This window comes from Schistocerca cancellata, chromosome 8 (genome assembly GCF_023864275.1).
Source record: "Schistocerca cancellata isolate TAMUIC-IGC-003103 chromosome 8, iqSchCanc2.1, whole genome shotgun sequence".
NCBI lineage: Eukaryota > Metazoa > Arthropoda > Insecta > Orthoptera > Acrididae > Schistocerca > Schistocerca cancellata.
This window is the reverse complement of record NC_064633.1, coordinates 79,045,629-79,063,968: the sequence shown is the minus strand read 5'-3', so window position 1 is coordinate 79,063,968 and position 18,340 is coordinate 79,045,629. Positions and strand designations below refer to the sequence as shown.

The window sequence follows — 18,340 nt, the reverse complement described above, 5'->3', positions numbered from 1 at the left end:
AAATAAATGTAAAACAATATTGGATTTCTTTCTGTAGGTATGTGAAGATGTAAATGAATGCTTAGAAATGGGCAGCCAGTGTGCATTTCGCTGTCACAATGTTCCAGGCTCATTCCGTTGCATTTGTCCTTATGGATACACATTGGCACCAGATGGAAGACACTGTCAAGGTAAGGCATTTTCTTATAAGAAGAAAACTCAGTACTGTGTAAGTGCATGTCATACTTAATAATTTTTTGAAACTTGTTTGGAATTCATTGAAATAATATGTTTTCCAACATGAGTATGTTATGTGCTGTTAATTACACTCAGAATATTAGTGATAATGGGACTATATAACTGATACCCCAATCTTGGACAGGGAGAAATAAATACTACTCCCCGCCCCTCCCCCCCCTTCCCCCCCCCCTCTCTCTCTCTCTCTGTGTGTGTGTGTGTGTCTGTGTGTGTGTGTGTGTGTGTGTGTGTGTGTGTGTGTGTCTTCATTAATATTTCATTTTTACTTATCACATACTGTTTGAAACATAAAACACACTGGTATTTCAATTTTCTTCTTCTTCTTCTTCGTCTGTGACTGCTATTATATTCCGTTCATCGTAAGAATAAATTTGATGTTTACATTACACCATGTATTCCTCCACATTTGTTTCAATCTTATTGGATTTCATTTCATGTGGAGTGGAAGCAGAGCTACGTCCAGTACAGTCAACTATGATAATAAGAATACATTTTATGCTGTGTTACATGCACATAGACTGATAATGTGGGATAACAGCTTTACTTGTGCATTAGACTTGGACACCACTAGCCAACCAGCTGGTCCAACTAACCTGCAACGATGTGAGCAGTTGCAGTTCAGGCGTAAAATGAGAGAAGCAAGAAACAATATAGCTTCGAATGTCATTTAATTTTTAAAGAGAATGAAATAATATTTGGCAAAACTCCTACAATACTGCATGCTTCTTAGGTGACCAGATGGAAAGCACAAAATGCTCTCATTCTCACATAACATAGTATTCTAAATACAAACAAGAGTGATGAAAATTCCTAACTTAAACACAGGATAATTTTTGTGAGTGAGCTATGTGTGATGCAAAAGCATACTGCAGTTATTTCATCATACTGTTTGAATACTGAAGCCAGTGAAGGTATTAATTACAGTCAGTTATTCGGTAAACTCTCAGCTCCTTCCTTATCCAAATCTAAGAAATACGCTTCAGTTGTGGAACTGTCATTTGCTATGTTGATAATGAGTCGATCAGCAACAGAATCTACAAAGCCAACCAGGCAATCGCATTTTCTCCTCTTCTTTTATGGCGTGCCATTCTGGATCCCGCCAGTGTTCAGCAGTGACGTGTGCAAAAGCTGCATGAGTTAGTTCCAATATGTCTGGCAGCTTACCAGTCTTGATATTTCTCAGGCTAAATCTCTTAACTTAGCTCCAGATCTGTTCTGTTGGGTTTAATGTAAAAATGCAGCATGTGTATGGTGTGCTTGATGCTGTGAAAATGATTGTTTTTGTTGTTGCTATGATGCTTATCACTCTGGTTCATGTTGGACTACATATGTGGTATAAGGCAATGGACATAGTCCAAATAAATAGTATTTGGTTTTTCACTTTTGCCCTGAAAATTTTACTGTAATGTTTTCTTATTTAAGCAACCTTTATTAACAATGTTTCATAAAATATCAGTAATAAGGAATTTATATTTGAAATGAAAACAGGAATTTTGCATGCAATATGTAATTAGAAACAAGAATACATGCATTACTCATAAAAAACGATTATGAATTTTAGAATTACAAGATGTAGGTATTTATAATTGAACGAAAAAAGAGGTGACTTAAGCGAGATGTGAACCAGCAATCTATGAACTACACTAGGTTGTCAAGCTACTACGCTACCAAGTCTGCTAAACATCCAAAGAGCTTTTTGTATCTCAGCTGTATCAAATGCCATCTCTGAACACTTCAAAGCTGATCTTTTCTGTAAATGTACAAGAAACATGAAGAAAAACCTATTTCTTGGCACTTTTTAACCGTGTTCCACCCATGTGTTTCACTACGGAACAGGAACCAACTTCAGCCATTTCCATACTGCGTATTAACAGCGGGACAATCAGGGCACGACAGTACAGAGACTGTAACTGTACACAATTGTTGAAATAAAACTACATAGCTAAAGCACAATTACGAAAAACATTGATGGCTGTTAATAAATTATAAAATCTTAAAGTTTCATTTAATGCAACTTAGTAATAATATATTTAATACATTTATTTATTTAATTGTGTCAGAAACACACACTATAGCTTACAAGTTATACAAAATGTTCCAAAACATGGTACTATAAGCATTACAGTTACAATTAAATGTGGCGTGACCAGTATGCAGCAACTTGGCATGCTTCCTCAGTGGCATCGATGACATTCTGTGGCGTGCATGACATTGGGCATAGGCTCCAGACAAGAAGATGACTCACTGTCTGTTCTTCACCACATTCACATGCTGTGGAGTTGCGTGCAAATCCCCACTTTTTCAAGTTGGTCGTTGTTCTTCAACTCTCGAATGCAGCCTGTTGATGGTCTTCCATACTGACCAGCTTTCTTCGTGACCTGATGGCAGGCTTTCGGTCGGGATCATCCACCCTGCAAGGTGGCTGGATCTGGAATGCCACAAGTTGACTCTGAAGTTTGAAGGTGGTTCGGTGAGACTTTCAGTTGAATGGAGAAAGCTTTTCCTTGACTTGAGCCCCGGTACTGCTGGCTGGTATCCGCCTAGTGGGTGGCTCTTCAGATTCAATGCCTTACACTTTTCCAGTCTGGATGCACAATCACGACAGATGTCTGGAGGTGGGATGCCCACTAGACGATAAACTTTATCAAGTGGTGTAGATCTCAGATTTCCTGTAATGAGTCTGCAGGTTTCATTCGAGGCGATATCCACTTGTTTGGTGTGACTAGATCTGCACCAGACACAGCACGCATATTCTGCAGCTGAATAACAAAGAGCTACAGCAGAAGTTCTTAAGATGTGAATATGCGTCCCCCAGGATGTACCCGATAATTTCCGGAGAATGTTGTTTCTTGCAGATACCTTCCGTTTGGTATTCGAGTACATAAACATAAGTAGGACCTACTTCCAAGAGTGTAACAATACCATTGTACTTATGCTACAGCTTCTGACCAATCATTGTGTTTGTGTTTGTTTACATCAGGTTTATTCTTATGATGAACAGAATAGAATTAACAGTAATTTATTCAATTTATAATAAAAACCTAAACTCCACAGTGAGAAATATAATGCAATAAGACATCTCCAGAGTGTATATTGATGTGATGCTCTGGCAGATTATTAATGTTTATTATACTACAACTTAAACCAGGATAGTTTCCTGCCCATGGATAGCAAAGATCTGAACTTTGATCCCGACCAAGCACTCACGTTTGATCTGTTGTGAAATAGACTAAATCAGTTGAACTAAAAGTTAACTATGAAACCAAACATTGTATTTACATGTAATCTCATTGATGGTAACTTGCTTTTATATCTGCATCTTTCAGATGTTGATGAATGTGTAACACCTGCCAACAACTGTAAATATCAATGCAAGAATTTGATTGGCACATTTATGTGCATATGCCCTGAAGGTTATCAGCAAGTTGGTATGACAGACGACTGTCGTGATGTTAATGAATGTGCCCTTAATCCGGGCATATGCAAAAATGGCAACTGTGTCAACCTGCAGGGAAGTTATCGTTGTGATTGCTATGAGGGCTATGAAAACAGCCATGACAGGAAACAGTGCATAGGTAAGAAAGATAACTAAGTAAAAGGTAGTCAGGTTTACGGTTAATTGTATTTACAAAAGAAGTTCAAGTTAGCTCTCAGATTATTGAAGTGAACTTATTTCTTTGTACATGTCCACCATGATAAATGTTTCAAGACAATTCACTCACAACTTCTTGATTTAAACATGACAGAAAGACTTAAATTTTTGACCTTCTTTAAATTTGTATCTATGGATTAATAATGATATTTTAAATTTTTTCTCATGCATCTGTTATTTTATAACAAATATTTCTACTGTCCCAAGGTTTTGTATGGCAGTGCATGACTTAAGAAATAGAAGTTTAATGAGAGCTCTTAAGATCAGTAAGCAGATGACAATTCTCCATTGGCGTTATTACATATTCTGCACTTTTTATCTCAGTAATGGTGTTGTCTGCATTCTGTGAACAGAATATGAAGTACGGAATACACGCTGTCTTTTCTATTTTTTTAATGTTCAGCATGCTCTTCTTCTTATGTCCAGCATTTCAAACAACTGTTATCTTTTCCCTAAGACCGCAGGTTAGGATATTGTTTCCGGCAGTTGGTGGGTGGTCGCTGTGCAACACATACTGATGGGCTTATGTCAGTGACACGTGCAGACTGTTGCTGTACTATGGGTGAAGCTTGGGGCCCTCTCTGTGAGCGCTGTCCACCACACGGCTCTGATGAATATCGTGACCTCTGTCTTGATCCAGGCTTCTCAGTGGATGGGCATGGTAAGCCAGCTGCAGCTTGAATGTCAATCCAGTGCCTGTTTGTTATTTCATCTTTAATATGTACTGAATACCTGTTAAATACATTGGAAGTGAATGTGTGATGTGCCACTGTGAAATGATTCGTGATGTAACTGAGATTTTTCAACATATAGCAATGCTATAAACATGTTAAGATTTCACAAGATACAAAATTTCTGGAATAAAACTTCATTTGGTACTTATTGCTGCTATTTTTTTATATTGTCACTGTTACTGGATACATCATATTTAATTTTCTTTTTTATCAGTTTACTTGAACTTTTAAATTTATTCAGCATTCCCACAGGTGGTAACTATAAAGTTACTCATACATTGATAGTTATCACATAGGATTGATATTTCTGTTACTCTAAATATGGCCAAACCCAGTGGCATTGAATCGCCTTTATTGCTAACCTAGCATAAGGGTCAAATCCCCATTTACACTTTGCTGCTTTGTGAATGGTACATGATGAAGCATTTGCCCACATGAAAAGCAATTTTGAACTACTACACTCAAAACATGATTCTCCATATAGTCAACAATCAGAGCAGATGTTGCATCTTCTTGAAGAAGTGGTTTTCTTCTCATTTGGCAATGTTTTTCCTGGAAAATACCCCCAACTCCTTTTTTGAAGTCCGAGTGGATTTTCAGCTTTGCTTGGTTTTTCCCTTATGGATGTAGTCAGAGAGGGTTACATTGTTTAAGACTACTGTGCCACACTGAGTTAGAACTAATCCACTTGGTTGCTTGGTTCAATAAACAGTAGGTGATGATTGCATTCAACATTGTTATGTCTAGGAGGTAGATATATATTTTCTTATACCCCTTGACATATCTTTGCATATGAGGATAGACACTGATCATGTGTGTCAACTCCTTAGATCCTTTGAATGTAGCGAATAAAACAGTTAGTTCTAATCTTTGTTATTCCATTTTTGTGCACGTCCTCATACTCCCTCATCTGTTGTAGCAAAGTTATTTCTCTGAACTGTTGGTCGAGTGGCTGGTTGGTTGATTTGGGGGAAGGGACCAAACAGTGAGGTCATTGGTCCCATTGGATTAGGGAAGGATGGGGAAGGAAGTCAGCCATGCCCTGTCAACGGACCATCCTGACATTTGCCTAAAGGTGATCTAGGAAAATCATAGAAAAGCTAAATTGGCATGGCTGGATCCAGGTTTGAACTGTTGTCATCCCGAATGCCAGTCCAGTGTGCTAACTACTGTGCTACCTCATTCAGTTCTTAAAGTGTTGAAGCTGAATGCAGGAATGATTTCTTTGAAAAAGACACAGTTGATTTCTTTTAACATCTTTGTTCACTTGACCCTTGTGTTTCATCTCTGATGGCTTTGTTGTTAGCAGTATGTTAAATCACATCATTCTTTCCTTTCCTCATAGTTGTCAGTCTCATATCTTTATTTGAACATGACAAAGCAATAAAAAATAAATTTTCATGCAATCTAAGCTTGTTCTTATTATATTTCTTCACTCACAGAAGGAACAGAATGTGTAAAAATCCTTATGTCATTCAAAATGGTAACTCCTTATTCCTGATCCTTTCACAGTGGCTTGTGAGGCTGCTTGCTTGCAGGCAGCTTCTAAATGAAAATTTTTGGTAACTTTGAACTTGTGCAGATAGCATTTTATTTTTCATCATGTCTGCTAGTAGTAATGTGAAACAGTATCCCATCTTTTAACAGGTGAATTTTTTGTTCCTCTTTTTTTTATTATTTATTTAGTTTTATTAAACAGAATTGTACGATATTGCACAGTAAAGTTCACATTGTTATCCAAATAATAAAACTTAGTATTTAACTGCTATTTACAAACAATGTAAGTGGATATAAAGGAATAAAATTAAGTTATATACATAACTCTAATTTAATATGAATATAATAGAGGGAAACATTCCACATGTGAAAAATATATCTAAAAACAAAGATGATATAACTTACCAAACGTCCCTTTTTCCCCCTAAGGTAAGTCTTTCCGCTCCCGGGATTGGAATGACTCCTTACCCTCTCCCTTAAAACCCATATTCATTCGTCTTTCCCTCTCCTTCCCTCTTTCCTGATGAAGCAACAGTGTTGGGAAAGCTTGAATTTTGTGTGTGCGTTTGTGTTTGTTAGTGTCTCTATTAACTCTAATTTAATTGTGACATATGAAAGTTGATTAGCCACTCGTTAACCATTTATAGGATAAGTTTATCATTATCATCACCAGCCATTTGATATCAACTGTTCGTTAAAAAACTTCCCATTCATTGTGCTTTTCAGCTACATACGTTGATGTTACTCCTGCATGTTTTTTTATGATGTTGTCTCCTTATCTTTCATTATGTTATTGCCCTTGTCTTATTTATTGAAATTCAGAAAGAACTTATAGATCCATCTACATCTGGTCACTTTTTCATCTTGTTACCTTTCCCGCTCTCATTTCATTTTTGTTATAGTCATAACTAAGTTTACCACTCTAGTCCATCCCCTGTCTTGGCTTTCATGCCTCTCCCGGTGATTTCAAACATACATTATCTCTGTCACTAACTAAGAAACCCTTCGTTTTTGAATAGTTTTTGTATTGAAATTCAGTGCCTCACCAACACGAGTCAAAACTAATAGCACACTATGATTCTAGACTTTCCTTTCCAGGCACATTGGAAGCTTAGTTCTGAAAATCTTATTTAGTTGACTATGGTTGGTTCTACTCCACCTCATTTTTATTGTTCTGTTTATTTCTTTTAATGTCCATTTAGTTTTTGTCTTCACCTTCCATAAATACACTACTGGCCATTAAAATTGCTACACCAAGAAGAAGTGCAGATGATAAACGGGTATTCATTGGACAAATATATTATACTAGAACTGACGTGTGATTACATTTTCACGCAATTTGGGTGCATAGATCCTAAGAAATCAGTACCCAGAACAACCACCTCTGGCCGTAATAACGGCCTTGATACACCTCGGCATTGAGTCAAACAGAGCTTGGATGGTGTGTACAGGCACAGCTGCCCATGCAGCTTTAACACGTCACCACAGTTCATCAAGAGTAGTGACTGGCGTATTGTTACGAGCCAGTTGCTCGGCCACCATTGACCAGACTTTTCAGTTGGTGAGAGGTCTGGAGAATGTGCTGGCCAGGGCAGCAGTCGAACATTTTCTGTATCCAGAAAGGCCCATACAGGACGTGCAACATGCATTATCCTGCTGAAATGTAGGGTTTCGCAGGGATTGAATGAAGGGTAGAGCCATGGGTCATAACACATCTGAAATGTAACGTCCACTGTTCAAAGTGCCGTCAATGTGAACAAGAGGTGGACGAGACGTGTAACCAATGGCACTCCATACCATCATGCTGGGTGATGCGTCCGTATGGCGATGACAAATACACGCTTCAAATGTGTGTTCACCGCGATGTCGCCAAACACGGATGCGACCATCATGATGCTGTAAACAGAACCTGGATTCATCCAAAAAAAATGACGTTTTGCCATTCATGCACCCAGGTTCGTCGTTGAGTACACCATCACAGGTACTCCTGTTTGTGATGCAGTGTCAAGGGTAACCGCAGCCATGGTCTCCCAGCTGATAGTCCATGCTGCTGCAAACGTCGTTGAACTGTTCATGCAGATGGTTGTTGTCTTGCAAATGTCCCCATCTGTTGACTCAGGGATCGAGACATGGCTGCACGATCCGTTGCAGCCATGCAGATAAGATGCCTGTCATCTCGACTGCTAGTAATACGAAGCCACTGGGATCCAGCACGGTGTTCCGTATTACCCTCCTGAACCCATCGATTCCATATTCTGCTAACAGTCATTGGATCTCTACCAACATGAGCAGCAACGTCGTGATACGATAAACCACAATCGCGATTGGCTACAATCCGACCTTTATCAAAGTTGGAAACGTGATGGTACGCATTTCTCCTCCTTACATGAGGCATCACAACAATGTTTCACCAGGCAACACCGGTCAACTGCTGTTTGTGTATGACAAATCGGTTGGAAACTTTCCTCATGTCAGCATGTTGTATGTCGCCACTGGTGCCAACCTTGTGTGAATGCTCTGTCATTTGCATATCACAGCATCTTCTTCCTTTGAGTTAAATTTCACAGTCTGTAGCACGTCATCTTTGTGGTGTAGCAATTTTAATGGGCAGTAGTGTATAAAAAGTATGACTTAATAGTCAATTTGTGTTATATTCTTTTTGATGTGTTGGCTACTTTTGATTTTAATATTACTACAGTTGATTTTTGGGCCTTCTTTCGAACTTGCTTTATTAAGTTCTTCCATTAATTTTTGAAGAGTGTCTGCTCTAGAGGCAAACAGCACACTGTATCAGCAGAATGAATGTGATTTAGGTGTGTTCAGTCAACTCATTTCCCTTTTTTTCAAATTTAAGGGTGTGGAAACTTCCTCTGGGAGTGATGAGAGTAGTTTATGTGGTAATGGAATCTTTAAGGAGTGTTAAAATTGAAAGGTATGAAATGTGGTAATAGCCAAACCAGTTGAAATTTGCCTATGCCCTTTGGTATAACATAGTGAGACAGCTAGGGACACAAATGTAGCGTCATCACATCCCCCTAAAAAATTTGAAGCTGCGTCCTCAGCAGACAAGGTGGCACTCACTGTCCTTTTCGATTTCTGAGGTCCGATACTCATCAAATTCCTCAAGAAAAGAAAAACCATTAACAATGACATGTAGTGTGAGACATACCATAGCCGACAAAAGTCCATAAAGAGCAAGCAGCGTGTGCTTTCCACAGAGGAAGTGATTCTGCTCCACGAAAGCATGTGTCCACACATCTCCAAGATCACATGAAGTGTAATAGCCAGGTCCAAGTGGGAGCAGCATGAGCATTTGCTCTATTGCCTTGTGACTTCCATGTGTTTGGCTCATTAAAAAAAACATATCACAGAGAAGCGCTTCAACTTGGATGACAAGTTGAAGTACTCGGTGGAGGACTGGCTCCTTTCAGAGCCACAGTAATTCTGGGAACAGGGTATCCTTCAGCTTGTGAAACAATAGGCCTCTTATGATTACTTTTGAATAAAAACTTCAATTATACCCACAGTGTTGTTCATACCTCTTCTTTTGAACACTCCTCATAGTTGTTTAACTCCAGTGTCAATCTGTGTAACTGTATACTCACACTAATGTTAGAAGATATTCTATGTAAATTTTTCACACCTGCTGTATGTTGTTTACACTTGTTTCTCCTAGAATACAGACAGTCCACATTATTATGCTACTTGTTGCCTGTTCATGCACATATTGCCCAATGTGACTTTTCTATCATCCGTTGTTGTGTCACAGATGAGGAGTATTGTTTCAAATTTTATCATGTCCACCAGTGGACAAAATTGAGTTTGATACATTTTTGTATTATTTCTGAAGTGCTCTTTCATGCTGTGAAATCAGACTGGAACAAATTGTATTTACTAATAGTGTAAATAGCAGCTGAAAACTAGCTGTTGTTTGAAATCATATTCAGTTCTCTGTAGTGTGAATTTCAAGTCATATTTTGTCCAACATTAACACTACATGAAGCCAATTAGTTGCTTTGCTCAGTTTGTTATACTGACAACGAGCACTGAGCACTGCTCTGTGGTCAATAATGACAGTTATCTTTTACTAATGACTGTTATCTTTACTTGTGCGTTGTGTGTAAGGGAACAGTTTCTTCATTTATGGAGGAAGAAATTGCTGTAGACGATAATTCAAGAGGAAGTCAAAAGAGAGATAAGAAAATCAAATATGCACGTCAAGTTAAAGCACCAATACAGCGCATAAAGAAAAGAAGACTGAGTGTGAATAATTTGCTATGTAAACAGTTGAAGGATTGTTGGAGGATCAAATGAGATTTAGATTTCTGTGCTAACATCATCAATTCATTTGCTTGGAAGGAAGAGGAAGATTGAACCAAATCTGAAGAGAAACCAATAGGATGGCCATTATAAGCATTCTATAAATCAAAATGTTGAACCAGAAGATTTGTTTTGGATTAACAATGTTATTTAATAACATCATACAGAAGCATTTATGTAATACAGTATCTTATCTGTATAAATAAATATCTACATAAATGATTTAGGAGACAATCTGAATAGCTGTCGTAGGTTATTGGCAGCTGATGCTGTCATTTATCATCTAGTAAAGTCATCAGAAGATCAAAACAAATTGCAAAATGATTTAGAAAAGATATCTGCATGATGAGAAAATTAGCAATTGACCCTATATAATGAAAGTGTGAGGTCATTCACATGAGTGCTAGAAGGAATCCGTTACACATTGGTTACATGATAAATCAGTCAAATCTAAAGACCATATATTCAACTAAATACCTAGAAATTACAATTACGAAAGAATTGGAAAGAACGTTTGTCCATTCTCTTTTGGAGTACCACTGCGTAGTCTGGGATTCTTATCAGGTAGGATTAAGGGAATATATCAAGAAAGGTCAAAGAAGAGCAGCATGTTTTGGATTATCACAAAATAGGGGAGAGAGTGTCATGGGCATGATACAGGATTTGGGGTGGACATTATTAAAACAAAGGTGTTTTTCATTGTGGTGGAATCTCCTCATGAAATATCAATTGGCGAATTTCTCCTCTGAATGCGAAAATATTTGGTTGATGCCTTCCTTTATAGTCACAAACGATCATCATAATAAAATAAGTGAAATCAGAGCTCGCACAGAAAGATGTAGGTGTTCATTTTTTTCACACACTGTTTGAGATTGGAACAATAGAGAATGATTGTTAAGGTTGTTCCACGAACCCTCTGCCAGACACTTAAGTGTGATTTGCGGAGCATCCATGTACATGTTAATCTAGATCATTAAAGAATTATAGTAGAAAGGTACTGTGAATTGTATAGCAAAACTGTTAATGTGAATGTGTTTATTGTGTAGTAACATGGTTTTGAATAATCCTATTTAAGTCAAATGGCAGCAAGAAGGACGTTATGAACACCATAGAATATTTATTGTGAAAAAATTAATTTTGTATTTAAGGATAAAGTTCGTCTATGATAATTAGTTATATATTTACTTTAAAATCATTTTTATTTGTATATTTTACAAATTATTGGATCAAAGCATATTAAGTCCAGTACATTTTCCTTTAATTTTAATGATGCGAGTAGAAACTTATTTCACTACTTCATATTTCTAGAAGTAAGCCTCCAACACAAGAACTACATACTTTACAACTTGTAAAAAATTCCCATGTTAGAGTTAATCAGTATTTTGCTTCTCCTGTAAAATTTTGTTTATTGGACTTAATGTGGTTTGAAACAGTGCTCCTCAGATGTACTATGCCAATAAAAGCTGTCAATCAATAATTTCAATTTGTTCTTTGACAAAAACAGCAAAATCTAGATAAAAGTTCTTCCTTATCTTTACAGATATTGACGAGTGTCAAACAATTCCGGACTTGTGTCGTAATGGACGCTGCATAAACACACTTGGCTCTTATCGCTGCATTTGCAATAAGGGATATAAAGCAGATGGCAGTGGAACAAGATGCAGAGGTAATTTACAAAATGTATTTGTTTTCATGAGGGATAAATTACTTTCAGTTTAGCCTAATATATTTTCTCCAAAACATGTTTAAAAGTTTTTCTAAATCAGTTAAATTTTTCATAGTTAATTCTGGATTAAAATTGTTGTGTTGAGAGCAAGTGTGAATAACACATGAAATGTAACAATAAGAGGAATGAGAGTAACATATAATCTACAGGCTTTGTCATTCATCACATATCTTATGACAGAGCACACTGCCACCCTTGTCTTCCCTGATGATGTGTAACTCTTCCTAGGTTGCCTGAAGTGTTGCTCTACCAACTTTATTTTATAATTTGTACTGTAGCACCTGTGGTTTCCCCAAAGAAAACCAGTACCTTTTTCATTATGAAACTGTTTATTATATTACTCAAAGCTTTGCTACTCACTGTCTTACGCCAGGTACCACAGTTATATTAATTTTAATGACCATTATGAAAAGGATAGGTTGCTACTCACCGTATAGTGGAGCCGTTGAGTCACAGACAGGCACAACAAAACAATTACTGAATGAGTAAGCTTTCGGCTTGGAGGCCTTCTTATGAATTAGACAACAATTACACACACATTCACACAAACAAAGGTCATTCAAACATGATCACTGTTTCTGGGAGCCAGTCTAATTCCGGTCTAATTCAGGTTTCATCAAAATCATTAATTGACAATTGAGAATGCTACCTTATAAATGCCAATGGAGGTGTAAATGCAGTAATATTTATATTTTTATTATAGCTAAGCAGGTAATGCATTGTCACATTTTCTATATATTTAAAAGTAGCTTCTTTGCTCGAAGGCCCATGTTTACTTTACTTTTTTGTTTTGAATGATCATTTCTGTCATGTCCCTGAGAATTGAGCACTCCTGCTCGAACACCTTGTATAGGAGGGTAGGTTGTGAGTAATAGGCTGAAGGAGTTGGTCTACATGAGCAGAGATTCTCTCAGTGGGGGGCACAGTAATTGGTCACAATGGGGTGTCATGGGTTGTTGTATTTAGGGACAAGGAATTGTGTAGAAGGTAGGAGAGCAGGGAGCAGTAGGGATGACGAGAGAGACGGACTCCAGGGAGAGGTTCTGGGAAGGGCCCAAGGATTTGAGGAGAGACTGTAGTTCCTACTGAGTTTCTGAAATGGGGTCATTGTAACAGAGTTTGTAAGTGGAAAAATCTGACAGCTGGCAGAGTCCTTCCACCAGGTAATCCTTGTGGTTTGAAACCTCAGTGGTGGAGCCTTTGGTAGCAGGCAGGATTATAAGGTCTGGATTAATTTTTAAGTGGTGGATTGCAGTTCTTTCTACAGATGTAATATTAGCTCTCATGTTGAGGGATTTGGGGAATGATGGTGAGGGAGGCAAGATTGGAGGTTAAGAAATTCTTGAAAGTTATCAGGGGATGATTAGTGGGGTGTGGGGGTGGATCACAGTTGGATGGTGGAGTGAACTGAGTCAGGCAGGGTTAAGCACTGGTTATGGGTTGAGTGTGATCAGTAGGGATGGTGGTGTTTCCACTGTGGGGACCAGGAGAAGAAGAGAAGGTATTTAACAAGTTAAGCATGATTGAATTTGGGAGTAGAGCAAAAGGTAAGGCTTTGGGAAAGGACTGATACCTCTGTGGGCTAACATATTCATGGGCCATCAAGAGGAAGCCTTCCTAATCACCCAGAACCCAAAACACTTCACCTGGTTCAAATTCATTGATGGCATCTTTGTGATCTGGATTGAGCATGAGGACATCTTGTCCACATTCCTCCAGAACCTCAACAGCTTCTCTGACATTTACTTCTCCTGGCCCTCCTCAACCCACAAGCCATTTTCCTCCATACTGACATCCACCTCAGAGATGGCTACATCAATACCTCCGTCCATATCAAACCTACCAACCAGCAGTACCTCTACTTCAACAGCTGCCACCCATTCCATATCAAAAAATTCCTTCCTTACAGCCTAGCCACCCCAGGCTGTCAGATCCTTAGTGATGAGCAATCTCTCTCGAAATATACAAAGAGTTTCAGTGAGGTCTTCACAGATTGATATTACCCTCCCAACCTCATACAGAAGCAGATCTCCCCAGTCACCTTCCAGTATCCCATCATCTGGCCTCAGAGGAGCATTCCTCTCATGATTCAGTACTATCCAGGACTGGAGCAACTGAATCACATTCTCTGCCAAGGTTTAGACTACCTTTCGTCATGCCCCGAAAAGAGAAATGTCCCAATCACTACCTTCCCACACCTCCAGCGGTGATATTCTGCCACCCACTGATCGTACAGAGTATCCTCGTCCATACCTACTCTACTTCAGCTCCCAACCCCTTGCTTCATGGCTCCTATCCATGTAATAAACATAGATGCAAGATGTTCCCCTATATTCTCCCACCACCACCTACTCAAGTCCAGCTAAAAGCATCACATATCGCATAAAATGTGGGGCTACCTATGAAAATAGCCATGTGATCTACAAGCTAAGCTGCAACCACTGTGCTGCATTCTATGTGTTCATGACTGCCAACAAGCTGCTCATGACTACCAACAAGCTATCTGTCCACATGAACGGCCACAGACAAACAGTGGCCAAGAAACAGCTAGACCCAGCAGTTGCTGAGAATACAGCACAACACAACATTCTTCACTTGAGTGATTGCTTCACAGCTTGTGCCATCTGGATACTTCCTGCCAACAAGAGCTTTTGTGAATTGTGTATATGGGAACTCTTCTTGCAATATGTCCTACGTTACTATAACACCCCTGGCCTCAGCCTTTATTAGTTACTGTCCTTCACCTGCCTATCCCCTTCCCTGCTCCCAATCCAGCACTAAACAGCCTTCTATTCCACCTACACACTCCACAGTCTTCTCTCCTTTCACACTACCTCCCCCAGCCTCCCTTCCCTCTCCCTCTGTCTAACCTCCCAACTGCACCTAGTTGCCCTACCCTATCCCCTTCCATATCGTCCCTGTATGGGGCAGCAGTTTACTGTCTCTCACCCCCCTCCCCACACACACACACACACACACACAGCAAACTCATTAGCTCCACCACCCAGATTTCTTCTCTCATCATGTGCAGTTGCTCAAACAAACTCAAACATACACACAAAATTCAAGCTTTCACAACCAACGGTTGTTTCATCAGGAAAGAGAGAAGGAGAGGGAAAGACGAAAGGATATGAGTTTTAAGGGAGAGGGTAGGGAGTCATTCCAATCCCAGGAGCGAAAAGACTTACCTTAGGGGGAAAAAAGGACAGGTATAGACTTGCACACACACACACATATCCATCCGCACATATACAGACACAAGCAGACATGTGTAAAGGCAAAGAGTTTGGGCAGAGATGTCAGTCGAGGCAGAAGTACAGAGGCAACCACAACGGAGGGGTTGAGAGGCCAGACAAACGTGTGGTTCCTGAAGAGGGGCAGCAGCCCTTTCAGTAGTTGCAGGGGCAACAGTCTGGATGATTGACTGATCTGGCCTTGCAACACTAACCAAAATGGCCTTGCTGTGCTGGTACTGTGAACGGCTGAAAGTAAGGGGAAACTACAGCCGTAATTTTTCCTGACGGCATGCAGCTTTACTGTTTGGTTAAATGATGATGGTGTACTCTTGGGTAAAATATTCCGGAGGTAAAATAGTCCCCTATTCGGATCTCTGGGCGGGGACTACTCAAGAGGATGTCATTATCAAGAGAAAGAAAACTGGCATTCTACGGATCGGAGCGTGGAATGTCAGATCCCTTAATCGGGCAGGTAGGTTAGAAAATTTAAAAAGGGAAATAGATGGGTTAAAGTTAGATATAGTGGGAATTAGTGACGTTCAGTGGCAGGAGGAACAAGACTTCTGGTCAGGTGAATACAGGGTTGTTGTTGTTGTTGTGGTCTTCAGTCCTGAGACTGGTTTGATGCAGCTCTCCATGCTACTCTATCCTGTGCAAGCTTCTTCATCTCCCAGTATCTACTGCAACCTACATCCTTCTGAATCTGCTTAGTGTATTCATCTCTTGGCCTCCCTCTACGATTATACAGGGTTATAAATACAAAATCAAATAGGGGCAGTGCAGGAGTAGGTTTAATAATGAATAAAAAAATAGGAGTGCGAGTAAGCTACTACCAACAGCATAGTGAATGCATTATTGTGGCCAAGATGCCCATGCCTACTACAGTAGTACAAGTTTATATGCCAACTAGCTCTGCAGATGATGAAGAAATTGATGAAAGAAATTATTCAGGTAGTGAAGGGAGACAAAAATTTAATAGCCATGGGTGACTGGAATTCAGGAGTAGGAAAAGGGAGAGAAGGAAATATAGTGGGTGAATATGGATTGGGGGTAAGAAATGGAAGAGAAAGCCGCCTGGTAGAATTTTGCACAGAGCATAACTTAATCTTAGCTAAAACTTGGTTCAAGAATCATGAAAGAAGGTTGTATACATGGAAGAATCCTGGGGATATTAGTAGGTATCAGATAGATTATATAATGGTAAGACAGAGATTTAGGAATCAGGTTTTAAATTGTAAGACATTTCCAGGGGCAGATGTGGATTCTGACCACAATCTATTGGTTATGAACTGTAGATTAAAACTGAAGAAACTGCAAAAAGGTGGGAATTTAAGGTGATGGGACCTGGATAAACTGACTAAACCAGAGGTTGTACAGAGTTTCAGGGAGAGCATAAGGGAACAATTGACAGGAATGGGGAAAGAATTAAAGTAGAAGAAAAATAGGTAGGTCTGAGGGATGAAGTAGCAAAGTCAGCAGAGGATCAAGTAGGTAAAAAGACGAGGGCTAGTAGAAATCCTTGGGTAACAGAAGAAATATTGAATTTAAATGTTTAATGGAAAATCTCATATAAAGATATGAAACAAATACTAACAAAGAAATAGAGAGGCTGGCCAGTACTTACCTCAGCTCAGTACAGCCGATAGATACACATAAAACAGAATCGAAAATTTACATTCCTAGCTTTCGGAACAAATGTTCCTTCATCGGGGAGGAGAGAGGGGAAAGAAAGGGAAGAAGGGAAAGGAGATTCAGTTACTCACAACCCAGGTTATGAAGCAACAGGGAAAGGAAAATAGGGAGGGTAGCAAGGATGGAGGCATGGTTGTCAGAGGGAAGCCAAAGATATTCTACTGTAAGTACTGTGCCAGCTTCAAACCAAAGAGGATGCATACAGAAGTAAAGAGGTATATAGTATAAAGATAAACACAACTATGTAGGATGAAAAGATGCGTGAATGGCTACAGAGGAAAGGGAAAGAGGAGAAGACTGAAGAGTGAATGGGAGTGAGGTTGTTTAACGTAGGTTCAGTCCAGGGGGATGGCGGGATGAAAGGATGTGTTGGAGTGCAAGTTCCCATCTCCGCAGTTCAGAGGGACTGGTGTTGGGTGAGAGAAGCCAAATGGCACATACAGTGTAGCAGGTTCCTAGGTCCCTAGAATTATGCTGGAGGGCATGCTCTGCTACTGGGTATTGGGCATCTCCTAGGCGGACAGTTCGTCTGTGTCCGTTCATGCGCTCAGCCAGTTTAGTTGTTGTCATGCCGATGTAAAAGGCTGTGCAGTGCAGGCATGTCAGTTGATAAATGACATGTGTAGTTTCACACGTAGCCCTGCCTTGAATTGTGTATGTTTTACCAGTAGCGGGGCTGGAGTAGGTGGTTGTGGGTGGATGCATGGGGCAGGTTTTGCAGCGGGGTCGGTTAAGGGGTAGGAACCGCTGGGTAGAGAAGGTAGTCTGGGAATATTGTAGGGTTTAACAAGGATGTTACGGAGGTTAGGGGGGGCGACGAAAGGCAACTCTGGGTGGTGTGGGGAGAATTTTGTCAAGGGATGATCTCATTTCAGGGGTTGACTTGAGAAAGTCATATCCCTGGCGGAGTAATTTGTTGATGTTTTCGAGGCCAGGATAATATTGGGTGACAAGGGGGATGCTTCTGTGTGGTCTGGGGGTAGGAACATTGTTGTTGGACGGGGAGGAATGTATTGCTTGGGAAATCTGTTTGTGGACAAGGTCTGCAGGATAGTTGCGGGAGAGGAAAGCACTGGTCAGGTTATTGGTGTAATTGTTGAGGGATTCGTCACTGGAGCAGATACGTTTGCCACGAATACCTAGGCTGTAGGGAAGGGAGCGTTTGATGTGGAAAGGATGGCAGCTATCAAAGTGAAGGTACTGTTGTGTGTTTGTGGGCTTGATATGGACAGAGGTGTGGATGTGA

General features: G+C 39.7%; 1 protein-coding gene across 1 annotated transcript in view; it reads left to right on the top strand.

The window, feature by feature from the left end:
* Positions 1–18,340, top strand: part of LOC126094444 (fibrillin-2-like) — a 354,361-nt gene that overhangs the window by 251,539 nt on the left and 84,482 nt on the right. Inside the window, exons 35-38 of the mRNA XM_049908817.1 lie at positions 38–170; positions 3,564–3,812; positions 4,347–4,550; positions 11,981–12,106. Of these exons, the coding sequence (XP_049764774.1) occupies positions 38–170; positions 3,564–3,812; positions 4,347–4,550; positions 11,981–12,106 (712 nt within the window). The remainder of the gene's footprint in view (positions 1–37; positions 171–3,563; positions 3,813–4,346; positions 4,551–11,980; positions 12,107–18,340) is intronic.